The 17,710-nt window shown below is 35.1% G+C and overlaps 1 protein-coding gene across 5 annotated transcripts; it reads left to right on the forward strand.

Moving 5' to 3' along the window:
• The first annotated feature begins 63 nt into the window (after positions 1-63).
• Positions 64-17,135, forward strand: LOC115434832 (uncharacterized). 5 transcript variants are annotated; one of them, XM_030156949.1, is made up of 19 exons: positions 64-164; positions 2,852-2,913; positions 3,972-4,349; positions 4,445-4,732; positions 7,828-8,124; positions 8,984-9,361; positions 10,300-10,587; positions 10,672-10,965; positions 11,412-11,456; positions 11,557-11,889; positions 11,973-12,269; positions 13,097-13,190; positions 13,643-13,669; positions 13,803-13,850; positions 13,937-13,963; positions 14,041-14,079; positions 15,984-16,049; positions 16,154-16,202; positions 16,327-17,135. In XM_030156949.1, the coding sequence occupies exons 1-18, from the start codon at positions 70-72 to the stop codon at positions 16,185-16,187; spliced, it is 3,090 nt and encodes a 1,029-aa protein (XP_030012809.1). In that variant the 5' UTR covers positions 64-69; the 3' UTR covers positions 16,188-16,202; positions 16,327-17,135. The 5 variants fall into 5 exon arrangements, with proteins under 5 accessions (XP_030012809.1, XP_030012812.1, XP_030012811.1 ...); XM_030156952.1 differs by having other exon boundaries at positions 16,182-16,202; XM_030156951.1 differs by having other exon boundaries at positions 15,987-16,049.
• Positions 17,136-17,710: the final 575 nt, after the last annotated feature.

Genomic DNA, 17,710 nt, shown 5'->3' on the forward strand with positions numbered 1-17,710 from the left:
AAAACCAGACCAAAGTCAAGGTGTGACATTCTAGTGTTCAGTTAAGACCTAAATTTAATGCAGGAAGTCATGGTTGATGAGCAGATCTGTTCTTTGAATCATCTCAGAAGCAACAATCACGGCACAGAAGAGGACTGGGTTTCCACTGCACAAAGATTATCACGGTAATTACTGACATTTAACCTGTAAAATCTGCACCATAACAGTAGTTTACTTACCTATTTTACTTATTGTGTAACTCCCTGCGACCCTAGTGAGGATAAAGCAGGTTCAGAAGATGAAAAAATGTATTATTTATAATATTATGATATAGGGCCAGTGTTTAATATCTTTAAGAGAAGTAATCTTCAAGGTATTATTTGCACCTGTTTATGTTTTAGCTCTAAAACTGTTGTGTTTTTAGAAAGTTGAAAGTGGTAAAACTCTTAAAAAATACCACTCTACAATTCTGATCTTGAAATACACACAACTGTTTGAAAGTTCCAACAACAATTTATAAATATTATTCTTTAAGACTAAATTGACTGGATTTTCATTTGGACTATTTTAATGCAAACCTGTGATTCATTTGTTAACCCTAGCCCTTAAACATGTTGAAAAAAAATCATGTTTCTTAAGTGGTATAAATGGCTTGATGAGGAATTCATATAGCAGTTGACATCAGTAATGTATACTGTTTTGAACAGCAGGGGGTTTAAAAATTGATGATCAATGTATCTAAGGAAACTGATAATTAATTTAATGTGTATATTGATTAAAATAGTAATGATTAACTTAAGGATGAAGGGTGGAAATCATTTCTAAAAATTCCTTGAACTCCTTTGTGAATATGTAAATGAAGGTATCATGAGAGTTACAGTTTCAGTTCTTCAGAATATAGACTATTTTTGTCTTCTATTTCCATCCTCCTCCTCCTCCTCCTTCTTCTTCTTCTTCAAAATAAATTGATATTATTGTACATTTGAAAAATGTATATGTATTGGTTTTTGTTTTAACTTATTGATATGTTATACATATAAGGATACAAAAAGTTGTGAATTCCTTCAACTCCTTTATTAATATGTAAATGATGGCATCATGTCAATTACAGTTTCAGTTCCTCAGAATATAGACTTTTGTGTTTTTTGTCTTCTATTTCCATTCTTCTTCTTGTTCTTGTTCTTCAAAATAAATGAATATTATACATTTGATATTGGACATTCTACACACATTGTTCATTTGAAAAATTTATATGTCATGGATTTTGTTTTAAATTTTTGATACATATTGTCACCTTCCTAAAATAACTGCGTAATAATAAATAATAATTAAAAACAAACAAACAAACAAACAAACAAACAAACAAAACAACCACAAGTAAGTCAGCTGTCTCCCTTGTGAAAGTATGTTGTATTACATTTTTGCAGTGTCCAGACACATTTCAGTGGGGAGAGAAACAATCCAATCAGTGAATAACACTTGATATACATAGTTCTTTATGAGACTCCAAGGCATTAAAGAGCCTTTGAAGAAATGTCAAAGATATGAACTATATCTCTAATAGGTGAAAAAATAAATACATTTTACAGTAAGAGAAAAAAAAAATCATGATTATAGTGGAACATTTCTGCCCACATGCCAAACACTCCACATTGAATCTGGAAAACTCAGCCAAAACCATGTTTAAGCAGAAAATAATCATGTATTTTAAAGTTCTTCCTCAATGAGAATTAATTTAGAAAGGAAAATAATCAAAATATTAATTGTAAAAAATTCACAGTATGAACCAGAAGCTGTACATGACACATTTGACAAACTGTCTACACATTCCAACATAGTATCTGTAATAGGAGTCTAATTTTCTTTAATATAATTACCCAATCTGTTTCTGAAAATCAAGAAAAAAAAAAAGAACAAAATACCACAAAATGAATTTAACAACCCAAGCCAAGAAAGAAGTCACACCACTCTCATTTCACTTAACAAGAAAGAAACAAAACATTAAAAAAGTTAATCAAAACACTTTGTTTTTACAAATAAACTATTTTTGAGACAAAGGGTGTAATAGATGGGTTCAACATTTGGTTAGTCGATCTAGGAGATGAACCCATTCGTCCAAATTTCAAGAGCTCAAAACCAAACTCAACAATTTTGTGTACTGGTTAAAATAGTAATGATTACGGTAACTTAAGGATGAGGGGTGAAAATAAATGATTTCTAAAAATTCCTTGAACTCTTTTATGGATATGTAAATGAAGGTATCATGAGAGTTACAGTTTCATTTCCTCAGAATATAGACTATTTTTGTCTTCTTCTTCTTCTTCTTCTTCTCCTTCAAAATAAATAGGTATTATTGTACATTTGAAAAATGTATATGTAATGGTTTTTGCTTTAACTTATTGATATATTATACATATAAGGATACGATAAGTTGTGAATTCCTTCAACTCCTTTATTAATATGTAAATGATGGCATCATGTCGATTACAGTTTCAGTTCCTCAGAATATAGACTTTTGTGTTTTTTGTCTTCTATTTCCATTCTTCTTCTTGTTCCTATTCGTTGTGTTCTTCAAAATAAATGAATATTATACATTTGATGTTGGACATTCTACACACATTGTACATTTGAAAAATTTATATGTAATGGATTGTGTTTTAAATTTGTGATTCGTTACATATTGTCACCTTACTAAAATAACTGCCTAAGTAAATTTTTGACAAAAATGGTGCTTTTTTTGCATAAATCATCAAATACTCCATTTCTATTGAAGTTTTTTTGTGCGCTTCCTGAAAAATCTGAAAAAAATGGCTTGGGCACTTATTTTAGGAAGGTGATGATATGACTAAGATGGTAATTTCATATTTTCTAGGTGTGGTTCACTTCATGAAATGTCTGGATTCAGCCACTTTCTTCTGAGCCTGTGTATTTCAGGTAGTACCATTTAATACTTTGATTCACTTTACAAGTGCTTATTTGCTTTTTTTTCATGTATTTATGTTGAATAGTGCAGACAAATTGACAAAAAACATTCAAAACAATGTAAATGCCAGGATTTGTCCAACAGCTTATAATTCCAGTGGTTTCACATGTATTACCAGTGTTTTCATGTGTAATAGCAATGGTTTTATTTGTATTACCAAATTGCACTGTACTATCACAGATAAAGGTTTTAGTCAAATTCTTCTCCTTTTAGCATTTATAAACACACACCAACTTAAAAAACTGTTTGCACCCATCTATAATATAATTCTAAGTAAATACACCTATACCCATAAGAGGAGGAACACTCATTTTCACTTACTTTGCTTGTAATTATGTAGTACAACTGAATGCACAGGCATAAAACCAATAGCAATACATTAAATAAAAAAACGTTGGTTTGTAGCAGGTACATACTGCACTATTTTAATAATGAATGAATTGCTCGGAAATAATTATGTTAGCACATGTTAGATTTAGCACAGAATATAGTTTCAAGTCTATTCCTTCTGCTTTTTAATTTCCTGCAACACCCTCCAGAGGGCAGTAGAGCAAAGAGTTCATGTGTGACGTCCTTTAATACATTTCTGGCCCTGCTGAGGCACCATAAGCTGGAGATGCTTTCCACAGATGGCTGGGGACAGATAATGATTTTCTCTGCTGTCTGTATAATTTTGTGGAGGTCCCTCCAGTCTGCAGCTGGGCATCATTCCATACTGTCCTGCAACATCTTAGCATGCTCTCAGGCTGTGATGAGTAGCAAAAAAAGAAAAAAAAAATGTTTAAAGCCTTTCTTTCCATATTATTTATTTATTGAATATGTAGCTACACAATAAGCAGGACAAAGGTCAGCAATAATGACTGTCACCGTTATTATCCCTTACATAAGTGCTCGATAGAAGGATGCAGAAAAAAGAATTACCTTCAGTTTCTGCCCAACAGGATATAAAAACACAAAAAAGTTCCTAATTTGAAGTATATTTTTTTCTCTTTTGCATGGCTCTCTTCAGCATGCATTCTCTGCAGTTCCACAGCATGGTATGTGCACATCCCAAGGTATATCAACGCCCTGAAGGGTTCTTGCCTTGTTATCCCATGCAGTTTTGACTACTATCAGCATCCACCCACTAGACCAAATCGTGTTGTGTGGTACCAGTATGTGAACCATGGGTATCCTTTGGTTTGTGACGACTGGTACCCAAATGATGTCATACGCATATTTAAAGGGAAGACCAGGGTATATACAGCTGACAGGAAATGCACTCTTATGATCGACCCCGTGACCGAGTCTCACCACAGCCAGAAGATCTACCCCTGGGTGGATCCAGAGAATGTGGGGAGAAGTACTTACCGGTTCTTTGACACAGCTGTGACAATTCAAGTACAAAGTAAGTCATCATGGAGTTTACATAATACATTTAATTTAATTGGATGTATAATGTTTGTTGTATCTTTAATAATACATTATCTTTCTTTTGCAAAGACAGTGCAAATCAACCATCTATCGTGATCACTGGAGATATGAAAGTGGGACAATCTGTCACAGTGCAATGCAGTATTTACCACACCTGTAGTATTTATCCACCCACCTTGAGTGTCAACATCCCACTGCGGAGCCACTCACTTGTTCATCAGAGCCTGTCTGATGGTACATCCAAAACTACTTTGACAACCATTTTGTCCATAGAGAAGGACCAACAGACTATACAGTGCTCAGCCCGACACAGAGGTGGCATCACTCAAACAGCATCGACCACCCTAAATGCACAATGTATGTGAGGCGTTATACAAAATATTTAGACATGATCACTCACAAGTCATCATATGCTGATGCGTGGTTATTGCATTGGCACACTGGGGAGATTCAAAGCACCATTTTTCATCATGGTTACAGTTTGGATAAGTTTAGGCAGGAAATAATTTAGGAAGGGGAGAAGGGTTGGGGTTTGGAATAAAGATCAGAGGAAGGGCTAAAATAAGGAAGACAAAAAGTGAAAAAAAAAACCCAAAACCTGTGGTCTCCTGTGTGTGTAAGTCCACAAACTTCTAATTATCTCCAAGTAAGGGTTTTCCAATCTGAATAACATCAAATGACTTATGACATCAAAAATTATGGGAAAAAATATGAATGGAAGTCAGTGGATGGAGAAAATTTTTTTTTTTTTAACCCATTTGAATTGTGATGTTTGTCAACTTAAAACATGATTTTACAAACCAAGAAAGTTGCAGATTATTGCAAAGATGGTAAAGAAACATTTAGTTTTGTGTTAAACAGCTCAGTGAACTGCATCTCTTATCATGTGTCACCAACACCAAAGTGGCCACTACCTTGGTATATTTCACCTCAAACTTTGAGAGCAAGGCAAAAAACATTTAATAGAAAATAACTATTAATAATTAAATAATGAAAATAACTACAGGTCATGTTGTATTGAAGGTGACCCTGAACACATCATGGAGAGAGACATTTACCATGATCCATGATCCACAGTGATCTGATACAGTACAAGTCTTAATCTTACTATTAACTCTGATTTTCTTGACTTGCAAAATTATCTTTATTTGACAAATAACGTGTGCAAATTCAAATGGGGCCAAAAAAATACTTGTCCCTCACCACTGACTGTAATGTAATTTTCTTCCAAAGTAAGGTCCCATGGGGCACAACTGGAAGGGGAGGGACATTGGCTTAATTACTGACATCTAAGGACAAGGTTGGTCTGTAGCATCACTACTCAGTATGGTAATGGTAATGTCACTGTTTTTTTCTAAACCAAATTGCTTTTCAGGACTTAACCTCCACTATTCAGCAGGTAGCATTCACAAAAGTTGCATCATACAGACAGACCCTGAAGGCTATGAATGAATGTAAAACAGAGGTTTAGGAAGTGATGTTTCCAACAAGGATGGAAAAATAGGCATTTATGACAGTGATGTGGCAAACTAATCCATGTTGAGAGTCAGGACATGAAAGAAGAAGAAAACACACATGAACTGGAATTTATATGATTTGATGACATGATAGAAACATAACAGTGAGAACAGAGAGGAACTGACTCAGAAAGAAAAAACATGAGTTTAACTGAAACAATAGAGGAAAATATGTTACTAAAGATACAGTTATTGAAAATAAGCTACACAACCATAACTAACTAAGCTAATAAATAGCAACTTATGAACAGCTAACTGCTAGATCATGCATATTAGATCTGTAGGAAACAAATAAATATAGCTGAAAATTAGATACATAAAGTGCACATTGGCAGAAAGGTTTGGGGAGGTAAGTGAACAGAGAAAATATTAAGATTTTATCTGAAATATCACTTATAGTTTTTAATATTGTTCAGTAGAGAGAACAAAAATGCTTGAATTGCATGTGGATACAGCTGTTCATACAGAGCAAGTCCATTTTAAAGAGACTTTTTTTATCCACTGTAGATGAAAGTACAAAAAAACAATGAGGCATAGTTAAAAGCTGAGAGATGTGCAATAACTAAATGAACAACCTTCAATATAAAAAAGAATTGGATGAGAATAAGAATGCTAATATTCTTATGTTAATATTTAATGGTAACTGAACTGATCATTTTTACTCTTTATTAATTACTGAACATCGACTGAACACTTGTAGAAAATTGTATTTCCTGGGAGTGGTAGGTCCAGGCTGAACCTGTCAGGTCACATGTGACTCTAAGATGTCTGCAATGAAATCAGATCATCCATAGACATGCATCAGTAGGTTAACTGGTTAGTCAGAATTACCCATAGGTGTGAATATGAGAGTGATTGGCTGTTGGTTTCGATATGTCCAGGACATGATTGAAAATGAGAATCAGTTCTTAATTAACCTGGTTAATGGTTAAATAAAACATCAGCTCCTGCCTCTGTTTGCTGGCTGTTGTATGTGAACGTGTTAGCTTCCTGCTGACAGAATATAGATTCATATTTAACCAAACATTATCTAAAACAGCAGGCCTAATTGGTTATTTATGGAATTTACTGATGACCTAGTGACTGAGCCAATGCAGAAGTGTGAACTCAGCAAAACTAGTATTTATTACCCCACCCCCCAAAGGGGAGGCAAGGCGTATTGTTTTTGGTTCGGTTTGTTTGTTTGTTAACACTCTAACAGCAAAACTACTGGTTGAATTCATACCAAATTGGATTTATCGATTGCCAGTGATCCAGAATAGATCTCATTACTTTTTGGGAACAGTACGTGTAAGTTCCAATTTTTTATGAATTTTTAAAATCTTTTTTTTTCTCATTTACCTATAATGAGCAACATTTCAAATGTCTGTAGCAGCAAAGTTATTGGTCTAATTCATACCAAATTGGGTTTATAGATTGCCAGTGACCCAGAATAGATGTGATTACATTTTGGGAAAAGTAGGTCAAAGTTCAAGGTATTACAAATTAAAAAAAAATTTCTTCTCCCATTTACTTATAATGGCGGAAATTTCAAATGTCTATAAAAGATTTTGTTTCAATTTACGTCAAACTTGTCACATATATAGAGATAATTGATATGCTGACATCAGCACATGCACAGACATGATGACATCAGCTGGATTGATGCCAAAATAAGATACACTATTTGTGAGGGATGGGGTTTGTTGTGCCTGGCACCACTTGTTATATATCCTTTAACTTAATTGAAAAATCTTGCAATAGGCCCATAGGCCATGTTGCTGCCACTGTCTGAGGATCTACAGTGATCTCTTGCAGATAAGGGGTACCCTATAGGTGTCATAACCAAGCGGCAGTATGTGATGACTTGGAAGTGAGAATGGGCACTTAAAGTAAAACTAGCTGTATTTTGCTGTTGAGCTCAAAATGTTCACCATTTGCACTTTTATGTCTCAGGTTCTGTTTTTCCACTCACCATCACCAATGCTCCTCATGAATTTCTTGAGGGAGTCGCAAGCTCAGTGGTCTGCACTGCCTCATACACATGCCCTCAACAAGCTCCAACTCTTACATGGAACTATGACAACATGCCGGCTTCCACCAAATCTACCCAAAGTGGGAGTGCTAAGTGGGTGACTGTTTCCACACTGAAACTGACAGCATCAGCCAAGGATCACGGAAAGAATTTGATATGCTATGCTCACTTTGATACTGGACGGAGGCAGGACACCAAAATCACCATACGTGTAAAAAGTAAGTAGACATGACAACATTCTTCAGTAATAAACAAACTCACCATCCTTTGGTCATTAACCTTCAGTACTACATTACAAATAACTGAAAAATGTATGTAAGCTGTGGTAAATTTTTATAAATTGTAATTTCTTCTTGTGAAATGACTGATTTATTCTTGACAAATAAAGTGTGGTGTTACATTCTATTTGAATATTGTTATGGAAATATCTTAATTTCTGTGTAACTCTAATCATTGCTGAACTGTATTTCTACTCCGGACTTGAAAACTCACATCTCTAAGTGGTTTTAGAGCTTCTTCTATTTTACATTGTTGTCCATAAAGTTGGAATCATTCTGTCTCCAAACTCATTAATTTTTTTATTCCTGTTAATACACATCAGTAATGACTTTTGACCAGGTACAATGATTACGTACCGAGTCTCAGTTAGACTTTATCTATCAAGAAAAAATCACATTATTACAATCATTTCATGACAAGAGGTAAAAATATTTTATTCTATCACTATGGGCAACAGTGTATGTAAATATTTGTTATGAAGAGATCTCTGTTTATCTCAATAGAGTCCAGATTTTTTTTAAACATAACTAAATGGCTTTTTTTCTTTTTTTGTGAGATACATATCTGAGAATGTTGAGATCATAATGCAAAGCTGTTCCATAGAAAAGCATGTGTCAGATATGTAAATAAGTGTTTGCTGATGGGTTCAGTGCCAGAAATGAACACAAAATATTTTTTACAGTACCAGTCAGTAGAAGAAAATTGCTTGATCATTGCTTTATTTTCATGGATATAAAGACAAATGGCCTATAATCCACTTTTTAAAAGTTTTGCACGACTGTTATCCTCTTTTCATAGGAAATATGGTGTCTCGTGACTGGTCCTTCAGCGCTCCTGGAAGTATCACAGCCATGAAAGGCTCCTGTGTTGTCATTCCATGTACATTCACTTACAAAACCTCTCAACCCGCTGGCCTCCAGGTTAAATGGTATTTGTACAACACAAACGCATATCCGCTTGTCTACGACACAAGTGGGACTGTGGTCAGTAAATTTAATGGCAGAACCAGCCTGATTGGATCAGTGATGGACGGAAATTGCAGTCTTAAGGTTGAGAGGCTCGAGATGACACACAACCAGGACAGAGTTTATCCATGGGTAGATAAGAACCCAGTTACCTCCTACCATACCCTGGGTAGCGCATTTTATGATAAAACGACTCTAATTACCATATCAGGTAAATATCCAGCTGCATTTATTCCACTGTCATTTGAATTTCAACCTGAATTTCAATATTTATGTATGATAACCTTAACCATAACAACAGACCACTACAGTACAGTCACTGTTGTCATTTTACTTCCACTGGTAAACTGTTACTGCTGCTCATGTTGCTGTTTACATGCACCACTACCTTAAACTGTTACTGCTGCTGTATATTGTGCAGTATTGTACTTATTCAGAGGTTTATCTTACTATATTTGAACACATTTTATAGCTGTTACCCCACCCCCCCAAAAGGGGAGAGTATTGTTTTTGGTTCGATTTACTTGTGTGTTTGTTTGTTTGTTTGTTAACACTCTAGCAGCAAAATTATTGGTTGAATTCATACCAAATTTGGTTTATAGATCGCCAGTGACCCATAATAGATGTTGTTATGTTTTGGGAAAGGTATGCTAAACTTCAAATGTTTTATTAATTTTTAAAATATTTTTCTTCTCCCTTTTACTTATAATGGACGAAATTTTACATCTATAAAAACATAGAATAGAATAGAATAGAATAGAATAGAATAGAATGCTCTTTATTGTCATCATATGGAATGTACAATGAGATTGGCGAGCTTCTCCTTTTTCAGTATAAACATCAGTTTTGTTTCAATTTTCTTCAAACTTGGCACATATATGGAGTTGATATGCTGATATCAGCACATGCATAGACATGATAACAGCTGGATCACTGCCAAAATAAGCTACAGTACATGGGAGGGGTGGGGTTTGTTGTGCCTGGAACCACTTGTTTTTATACTATTCTGTTAAATATTCTATCGTATTTTCATGCTGCAAAGACAGAGATCTGGGTAATTATATTTGATTCTATCATGTCTGTTGATTGAATGACAATAAAGCTAAGTCTGAGTCTGATAAATAGTTCTTTTCACTGTATGTTTTACAGACCAAGCACAGGAACCACAACTGAATATCATTGGTATCCCAAGAGTGGGAGCGCAAAGCAGAGTGTCTTGCAGTGTGCAGCATACATGCATCTATGCTCCCCCCATCCTGACTCTAAGTGGTGTAACAGGACAAGACATCATCAAGGACACACTGGTATCTGATGGAATTTGGGAGAGACGCATTGAACGAGCTTGGACTGTAAAAGAGAAGGACCAGAGTGTGACATGTAGTGTTAGCTACAGTGGTGGCCAGAAAGCCTCAAGTGGCCTTCAGTTAAATGTTGAATGTGAGTTTAATTTGGGGTCAAGTAATATCTAAATGAAAAATGTTCCTCTTTAAATGTTTGTATCACTATCACATGTCTGCTCAGGTCCATATGAAGACATTAAGATGATTCACCCACCGGTTGAGGCCACGGAGGGTGTGGCTAAGAGTGTCGTTTGTTCTGTTACCTACAAGTGCAAGAAAAATACACCAAACATCACATGGAACTTTGAAGATTTGCAGAGTTCTTTATCTACAAAACAACTCTCTATTGAGGATTATAAGACAGAGTCAAATCTGACCTTTATTGGCTCTCTTGAGGATAACGGTGCCGCATTGATCTGCACTGCACATTTTGACCATGGGGAGACCTCCGACTCTCAAACCCTTCAAATAAACAGTAAGTTACTTTTTGCCATAACAGGTGGTGACTTAAACACAGTACAATATTAAAGGTGCAGGAGACTTTTGTGAGCAGTTTTTCATCAAATCTGTAAAACCTCAGTCACAGTCTAAGCATCACGAATCTGTAAGTCTTTCTGTGATTACTCACCTGAATCTCTTGCATTACGGTGAACAATTTCAAAGTGCCAACCACCATAAACAAATCCCATATGTTTACATTCAGAACCCAGAGGTAACTCGGGCTCCATTTCCCACAATGCACGTTGCGACAAAAAATTCTGAAGATGCCCAAGTTACGTCTGGGTTCTGAATGTAAACATATGGGATTTGTTTATGGTGGTTGGCACTTCGAAACTGTACAGATTTGATGAAAAATTGCTCACAAAAGTCTCCAGCACCTTTAAATATTTAATCCACATTTACTTCTTGTCATTTTCTCAGAATATGAGCCTCAGATTGAAGAAATTGATGCACGTGAACATGACAGTGGGTATCCTTATTAAACTGCTAACCTTTCTTCTGTTATATCACATTTTACTGATCTCGACAGGTAATGCAACACAGTTTTTTTTCTTTCACTTTACAGCTGTTTGGAACGCTGACGTCCCGTTCAGGTTCAGTGCCCTGACAGGCTCCTGCGTGGTGGTTCCCTGTCACTTCCAGTACCAGGGAGATTTATATTTGTCACGTGGAATCTGGTCCAAAAAAACTGGAGGTGTTATTTATCATAATGGCCGGAGTAACATACTTGACCATTTCAAGGATCGCACAAAAATAATAGGCAATCTGAATGAGGGAAACTGCACACTGGAGATTGACAAAATTAAGCCTTTTGACAATGGACCCTTCTGTTTTCAAGGACAGATAGAAAACGTCAGACACAAATTCTACAACAGCTGTGTTTTTCTCACCATGAGAGGTCTGGGATCAATACTAGCTCTAAAACTATTGAGGTATTTGCACTTAAATCTGTGAAGTAATCTTTGTGTTTCTCATGTTCAGCTTCCCCAGAAAAGCCGGTGATGACACTGGGTCTAACAGAAGTGGATGCTGGTTCAACTACGACAGCTTCCTGTTCTGTCACGCACACGTGTTCGACACATCACCCACAGTTTTCGTGGAATGTTGCTGTTCTCACCAATAAGGTCGAGCACACGTTGACAGCACGAGGCATCTGGAAGACAACTTCCACCATCTCTTTCACCGTCGCTGTAGGAGATGGGCCTAAAAACCTAACCTGCACCGCCAAGTTCTGGGGCAACAAGCAACAAGACAGCACAGACAATCTAAATGTGAAGGGTTAGTCTATCTATCTATCTATCTATCTATCTATCTATCTATCTATCTATCTATCTATCTATCTATCTATCTATCTATCTATCTATCTATCTATCTATCTATCTATCTATCTATCTATCTATCTATCCATCCATCCATCCATCCATCCATCCATCCATCCATCCATCCATCCATCCATCCATCCATCCATCCATCCATCCATCCATCCATCCATCCATCCATCCATCCATCCATCCATCCATCCATCCATCCATCCCCCAGATAAACTCTTTTTCCAGAAATCTTTAAGTTATAGTCATGGAAAAAATTCTTAGACCACCCCATGTTTTCTTCAATTTCTTGTTCATTTTAATGCCTGGTACAACTAAAGATACATTTGTTTGGACAAATATAATGATAAAAACAAAAATAGCTCATAAGAGTTTAATTTCAGAGCTAATATCTATCCATTTTCCATGTTTTCTTGATAATAGCCAAAATCACTTCGCTTCTTGCATCAATATCTATGTCATTGTACTTATAAAAGCAGTGTTTTTAGGCATTCCATGTTTTCTTTTCTGTCTGTTTTAGACACATGATACACATAGGAGTTAGTACTCGATTGTATAACCATTGTTTTTGATGACTTTTGATGGTCTAATCATTTTTTCTGTGAATGTCAGTTATGTCTCTGCTGTCTGACTGCCTGTGTTAAAAACTTTGTCCACTAGATGGGGATGTAGCACAAAGAACATGGTTGTTCAATGATTCTCTCCAAATGTTTACTTCAGCATTCAAGAGTGTCTTGATAAATTTCCACTTAATCTCTAATGCCTTTTCATCACTAGGATCACTGATGTACCAGTTCAGAAGAGGTCTCCTAATTGCTGTTCCAGTTTTCTTGATTGTCACCGTACTTGGAGTTGTGATTTATAAGAAAAGGTAGATCTGTAAATATCATTTCAATACACATTATTTTAATGTTACTGAAGCTTTTACAACAAAATATTAAAATAGCTTATCCATGCATGAAAAAAATAGCTTAATTAGTATTGCAACTAAGAAATATTCAAGTTAGTTTTGGCAGTTCCAATATTTATAGGGCAGCATTATGGAGTATATTCTCCAGGTGAGCTACAATGGTATATTTTGTCTTTTTTTTTTCTCCGGTATTATACCAATTTAAAACAAGTATAAGTGAGTGATTTTTTTTTTTTTTTCCGATTTAAGCATTCACAGGATGTTACCACATTATAGGTTGAGCAGGTAACAATATAACTCACTGATTTATGTTTATGTCAATGCAGAGGGGTTATCTGTACTATTGATATTCCAGACACTTAACAGCGGGGGAAAATCTGGTACCATATTTTAACACTTATCTTTCCATACAGGAAGGCGATATGGAGCAGATTTTCCAGGTAAGAATCTGGAGTCTTTTGAATGGATCCATTTATCTTTTCATCTGTTTATCTGTCTGAAAATTCTGGCTGTGATTCAATGTGTATACGGCCATTTTAACTAATCTCAAAGATATTTGTTTTAAATATCCAGAAGACACCATAAAGAGAGACAGAATCCTCCTCCTCGGCCAGAAAAACGGTATATGAGCATTAACGTTGTCTTACTGTTTGAGAAAATACAATAGACGTTCATGGACACATTGTGACACTTTGCTTTCCATACAGGAGATCAATGTGGAGTAGATTTTCCAGGTAAGAACCCAGAGTTACCTCTAGTCTCATTCTCAAATGTTTTTATGATATGTAAGTAACATTTATTTCCTTTACAGACACCAAACAAACACTTCAGACTTCAGTGTTGGCTATTCGTAAGTGTCTATTAATTGAATGAAGCTAAATTGCCCTAATGTAATGGGAGATAGTTTTGATGGGTATATGTAGTTTGGGGTTTATGTATTATACCCTGCATAGTTTAGACTCTATTTGTTTATTTTTTTTTTATTTCTGGCAGAATGGTTGCGCAATGGTGATACAGCCAATACAAAAGTGCTCTGACTAGTTAATCATTATTATCTATTTTGATGTAATAAATAGCCAATGAAAGAAATATATTTGGTTATGAAGTGGACACTGACAGTAAGGAAGGGGCAGGACTAGATAAGCCTCTGCTTCTTTCTGTCCCTTCTCAAACTGAGTTTAGGAGTTGATTCATATGTACATTTATGTAAAATTTATTGTATTTTGTTACTTTTTCTGTAATTAATGACCACTGATGGGTCCATATGTAATTGACTTCTTGCTTTTATTGTTTTTTAGTTTTTTTTTTATTTTTATTTTTTTTTTTACTTCAAAGTTTGAGACAAACAAACAAAATAAAAATGAATAAATGTTCCTCCAGACCACTGTCAGACTGTACAACACAACAGCGCAGTGCTGTTGTGTTTGTATGTTATCTCTCTACTGCAGTGTTTTTCAACCTTGGGGTTAGGACCCAATGTGGGGTCACCTGAAATTCAAATGGGGTCATCTAAAATTTCTAGTTATTGATAAAAATAAAAAACTTACCTATAAAGAAATATATGGTGAATTGAGAGAGACAATCACAATCCATAAAAGACATGACAAACTGTGAAGCTGAAATTGAAGCACTGTGGTACTGTTTATCTGTCAAATGATCATTGTCACCTGTTTCAGATGCTGCAGCTCTTTCATAATTCATAGTTTGAGTTATTGTTTTTTCAGTATTAATTGTCAGCCTTGTAAATCCAAGCTGGACTGACTGTACATATCCTGGCCAAGGAAAATCAAATTCTCACTTTGTGCAGTAATCTACACCTGGCTTTTCTGCCTCTGTCCATAACACTGGTCTGCAAGAAAAATGCTTCCAGAATAAAAGTAATGAAATTTTACCACATGAGAGTCACTGATAAAGAAAAATCAAGTCAAAAATGCTGGTTGGCTGAAGTTCCCAAGATACGGCCTTAGGTCAAAATGTGAAATTCAAGAATTAATGAGAGAATGGGTTTGATTCAAAACGAATATTTGTCTCAGAGCTACAAGATCTACTTCAAAACACTGTCTGCACATTAGAATACATTCACTTTACAGGTTCTATTTAGTGGAAGATTTATAAATCTATTATATAAATGTACATCAATCAATATATGTGTGTAATAACACTTTACCATATACCTTGAAAACATCAGCAAACCAGCACTTTTGTCATATGTTTTCCAATTAATCTTATTAAAATACGAAACATTTAGCACATTTAATCTCTGAAGCAAATAATTTTTAAAAATTTGTAGACCAGTGTAATAATATACATTATATAGACTAAATATTGTCTAAAATTAACATTTATTTGCAACATAGCATAGCAAACTATTACATGATCAAAAACAAATTAATTTTAGCCAAAAAAAAAAAAAAAAAAGTCTCCATATTGAATGTCTGGGGTCACCAGAAATGTATGACTTTAAAATGGGGTCACGAGCCAAAAAAGGTTGGGAACCACTGGTCTACTGTTATGTAAATATATCTATAGCCTATAGACATTTATTAGTTACTATTATTATTATTTTTATATTGTTAGTCTTTTGCACTATCTTCATGAATGCATTTTTTTCTAGTGCTTTATTCTGTTGCTGTCTTGACCAGTGAATTCCCCATTGTGAGCTCAGTAAAGTCAAATAAAATGTGATCTAATCTGATCTAGATGTATCATAAACACATAGATGATGTGAATAATTTCTCCCTCTTTTGATATAAGCAGCTCTGCCGCTGTTACCTGTTATGATGCTCAAACGTCTAAACCACGTTTCTCATCCCCACAGACGTAAGTTTACCTCCACTCATCTTAATTCCTCACTGTTATATGTCGTATTGTGCAATCTTAGTGATTTTAACACAACATTCCTTTTCTGATTGTGTTTTATGCAGTGACTGGAAACCTCCTCGTCCTAAAAAGCCTTAACTGAGCAGTGCAATGGTAAGTGAATGGCCCCATCAGATTGGTCAAATTTACAATTAATGCATTTAAAGTAGCATTGTTGAAATGGAAACTTTATAAAGACTGTGGTTGTAATGATAAATATGTCTTGAATTTATTGCAGGATCGCAAATTGTAAGGCAATGCTCAAGTTCTCTGATACGTCGCAGAATCTTCACCTGCTTTTTCAGTCACGTAGCTGATATTATTCAGTTGCTTGTGTTTGTGTGTGATTTAAAATGATGATGCCCTGCCACTTCTATATACACATGCCATAATCAGCTGTACCCAAACTGTACTCCTTTGTTAAATATTATACAGCTTTTGCTTTTTATTCCATTTAGCAGCATTTAAGTAATAATGTCTTAATGTAAAAGCTAGTAATATAGAGATTAAACATTAACTCTTCAGAAGATAGGTTGTGTCTAGGCTTTGATTTAAGTGTTTCATCTGTAAAAAACAATTGTCTCTTATTTTTTAGACCGAGCAGTAACAGTATGAATAATTAAAAAGTGCACTCTTAAACACAATAAAACACAGACACCATCAATAAAAATACAATGTTATAAAACAGACTCCAAATACAGTATCAATATGAGTGAAAATAAAGAGCAAAGTACAGTGCAGAGTGGGAATTATTTAAGTGACTGTGGGAAGAAACTGGACAATGTTTTTGCTCTAGTTTTTAATGCCCTGTATCATTAAGCATCTAATGTAGACACCTACTGTATCTGTAGGCAGGGTGGAGAAAAGGGGACATCCAGGGTGAGTGGGGTTGAAATACAACTGGCTGTTTTTAGGAATCACCTGTGTAAATGTCTTACATCTTTTTTATTGGCTTATTTTCAAGTTATTTTACCAAATGAAAACAATGTGTGAGCATGTAATTTCCAGAGAACTTTGTTATTTTTAAATAAAATGTTGTCAGAAGTGTTTGACTGCTTGTTTTAAAAATGTTACCCACTAGATGGAGGTACACTCTTTCCAGTTGTTCCTCAGATTTTGCTCCAAATTCCTCCTTTCCTTTAAGATAAGACAACCTTCATCAGTCCCACAGTAGAGACATTTGCAATTTCCTTGTCATGATTATCACTGACATTATCAAAGATAAGGACATATAAGTATACCGATTCATCATCAAGTTCAACTCATATATTTTAGTCTTGCTTTGTATTTGTTAAGACCTACGTTCCACAGGTGAAATTAAGCAGCACTAAGAAGGGGAAGAGATATAGTTGAATCTCATCTTTCAGTGAGGAACAGCATCAGTACCATGTTCTATTTCACAAACATAACTTCTTGAACCTCATATTTCACATATGTAGTGCCAGTCTCAGAGAGAGACATGGGAAGTAAATGACATCTATTATTCTGCGCTTCCATACCTCAAACCCCAGCCCAGGATTTGCATTTCCTCTTTATTCTGTACCATACCATACCCTGAAGCAGGCAATATTCACCAAATCTGACACAAATTAGAAGTGAAGACTGGAACAGGATTTAGGAAA

This window comes from Sphaeramia orbicularis, chromosome 16, assembly GCF_902148855.1.
Source record: "Sphaeramia orbicularis chromosome 16, fSphaOr1.1, whole genome shotgun sequence".
NCBI classification, from domain to species: Eukaryota; Metazoa; Chordata; class Actinopteri; order Kurtiformes; family Apogonidae; genus Sphaeramia; species Sphaeramia orbicularis.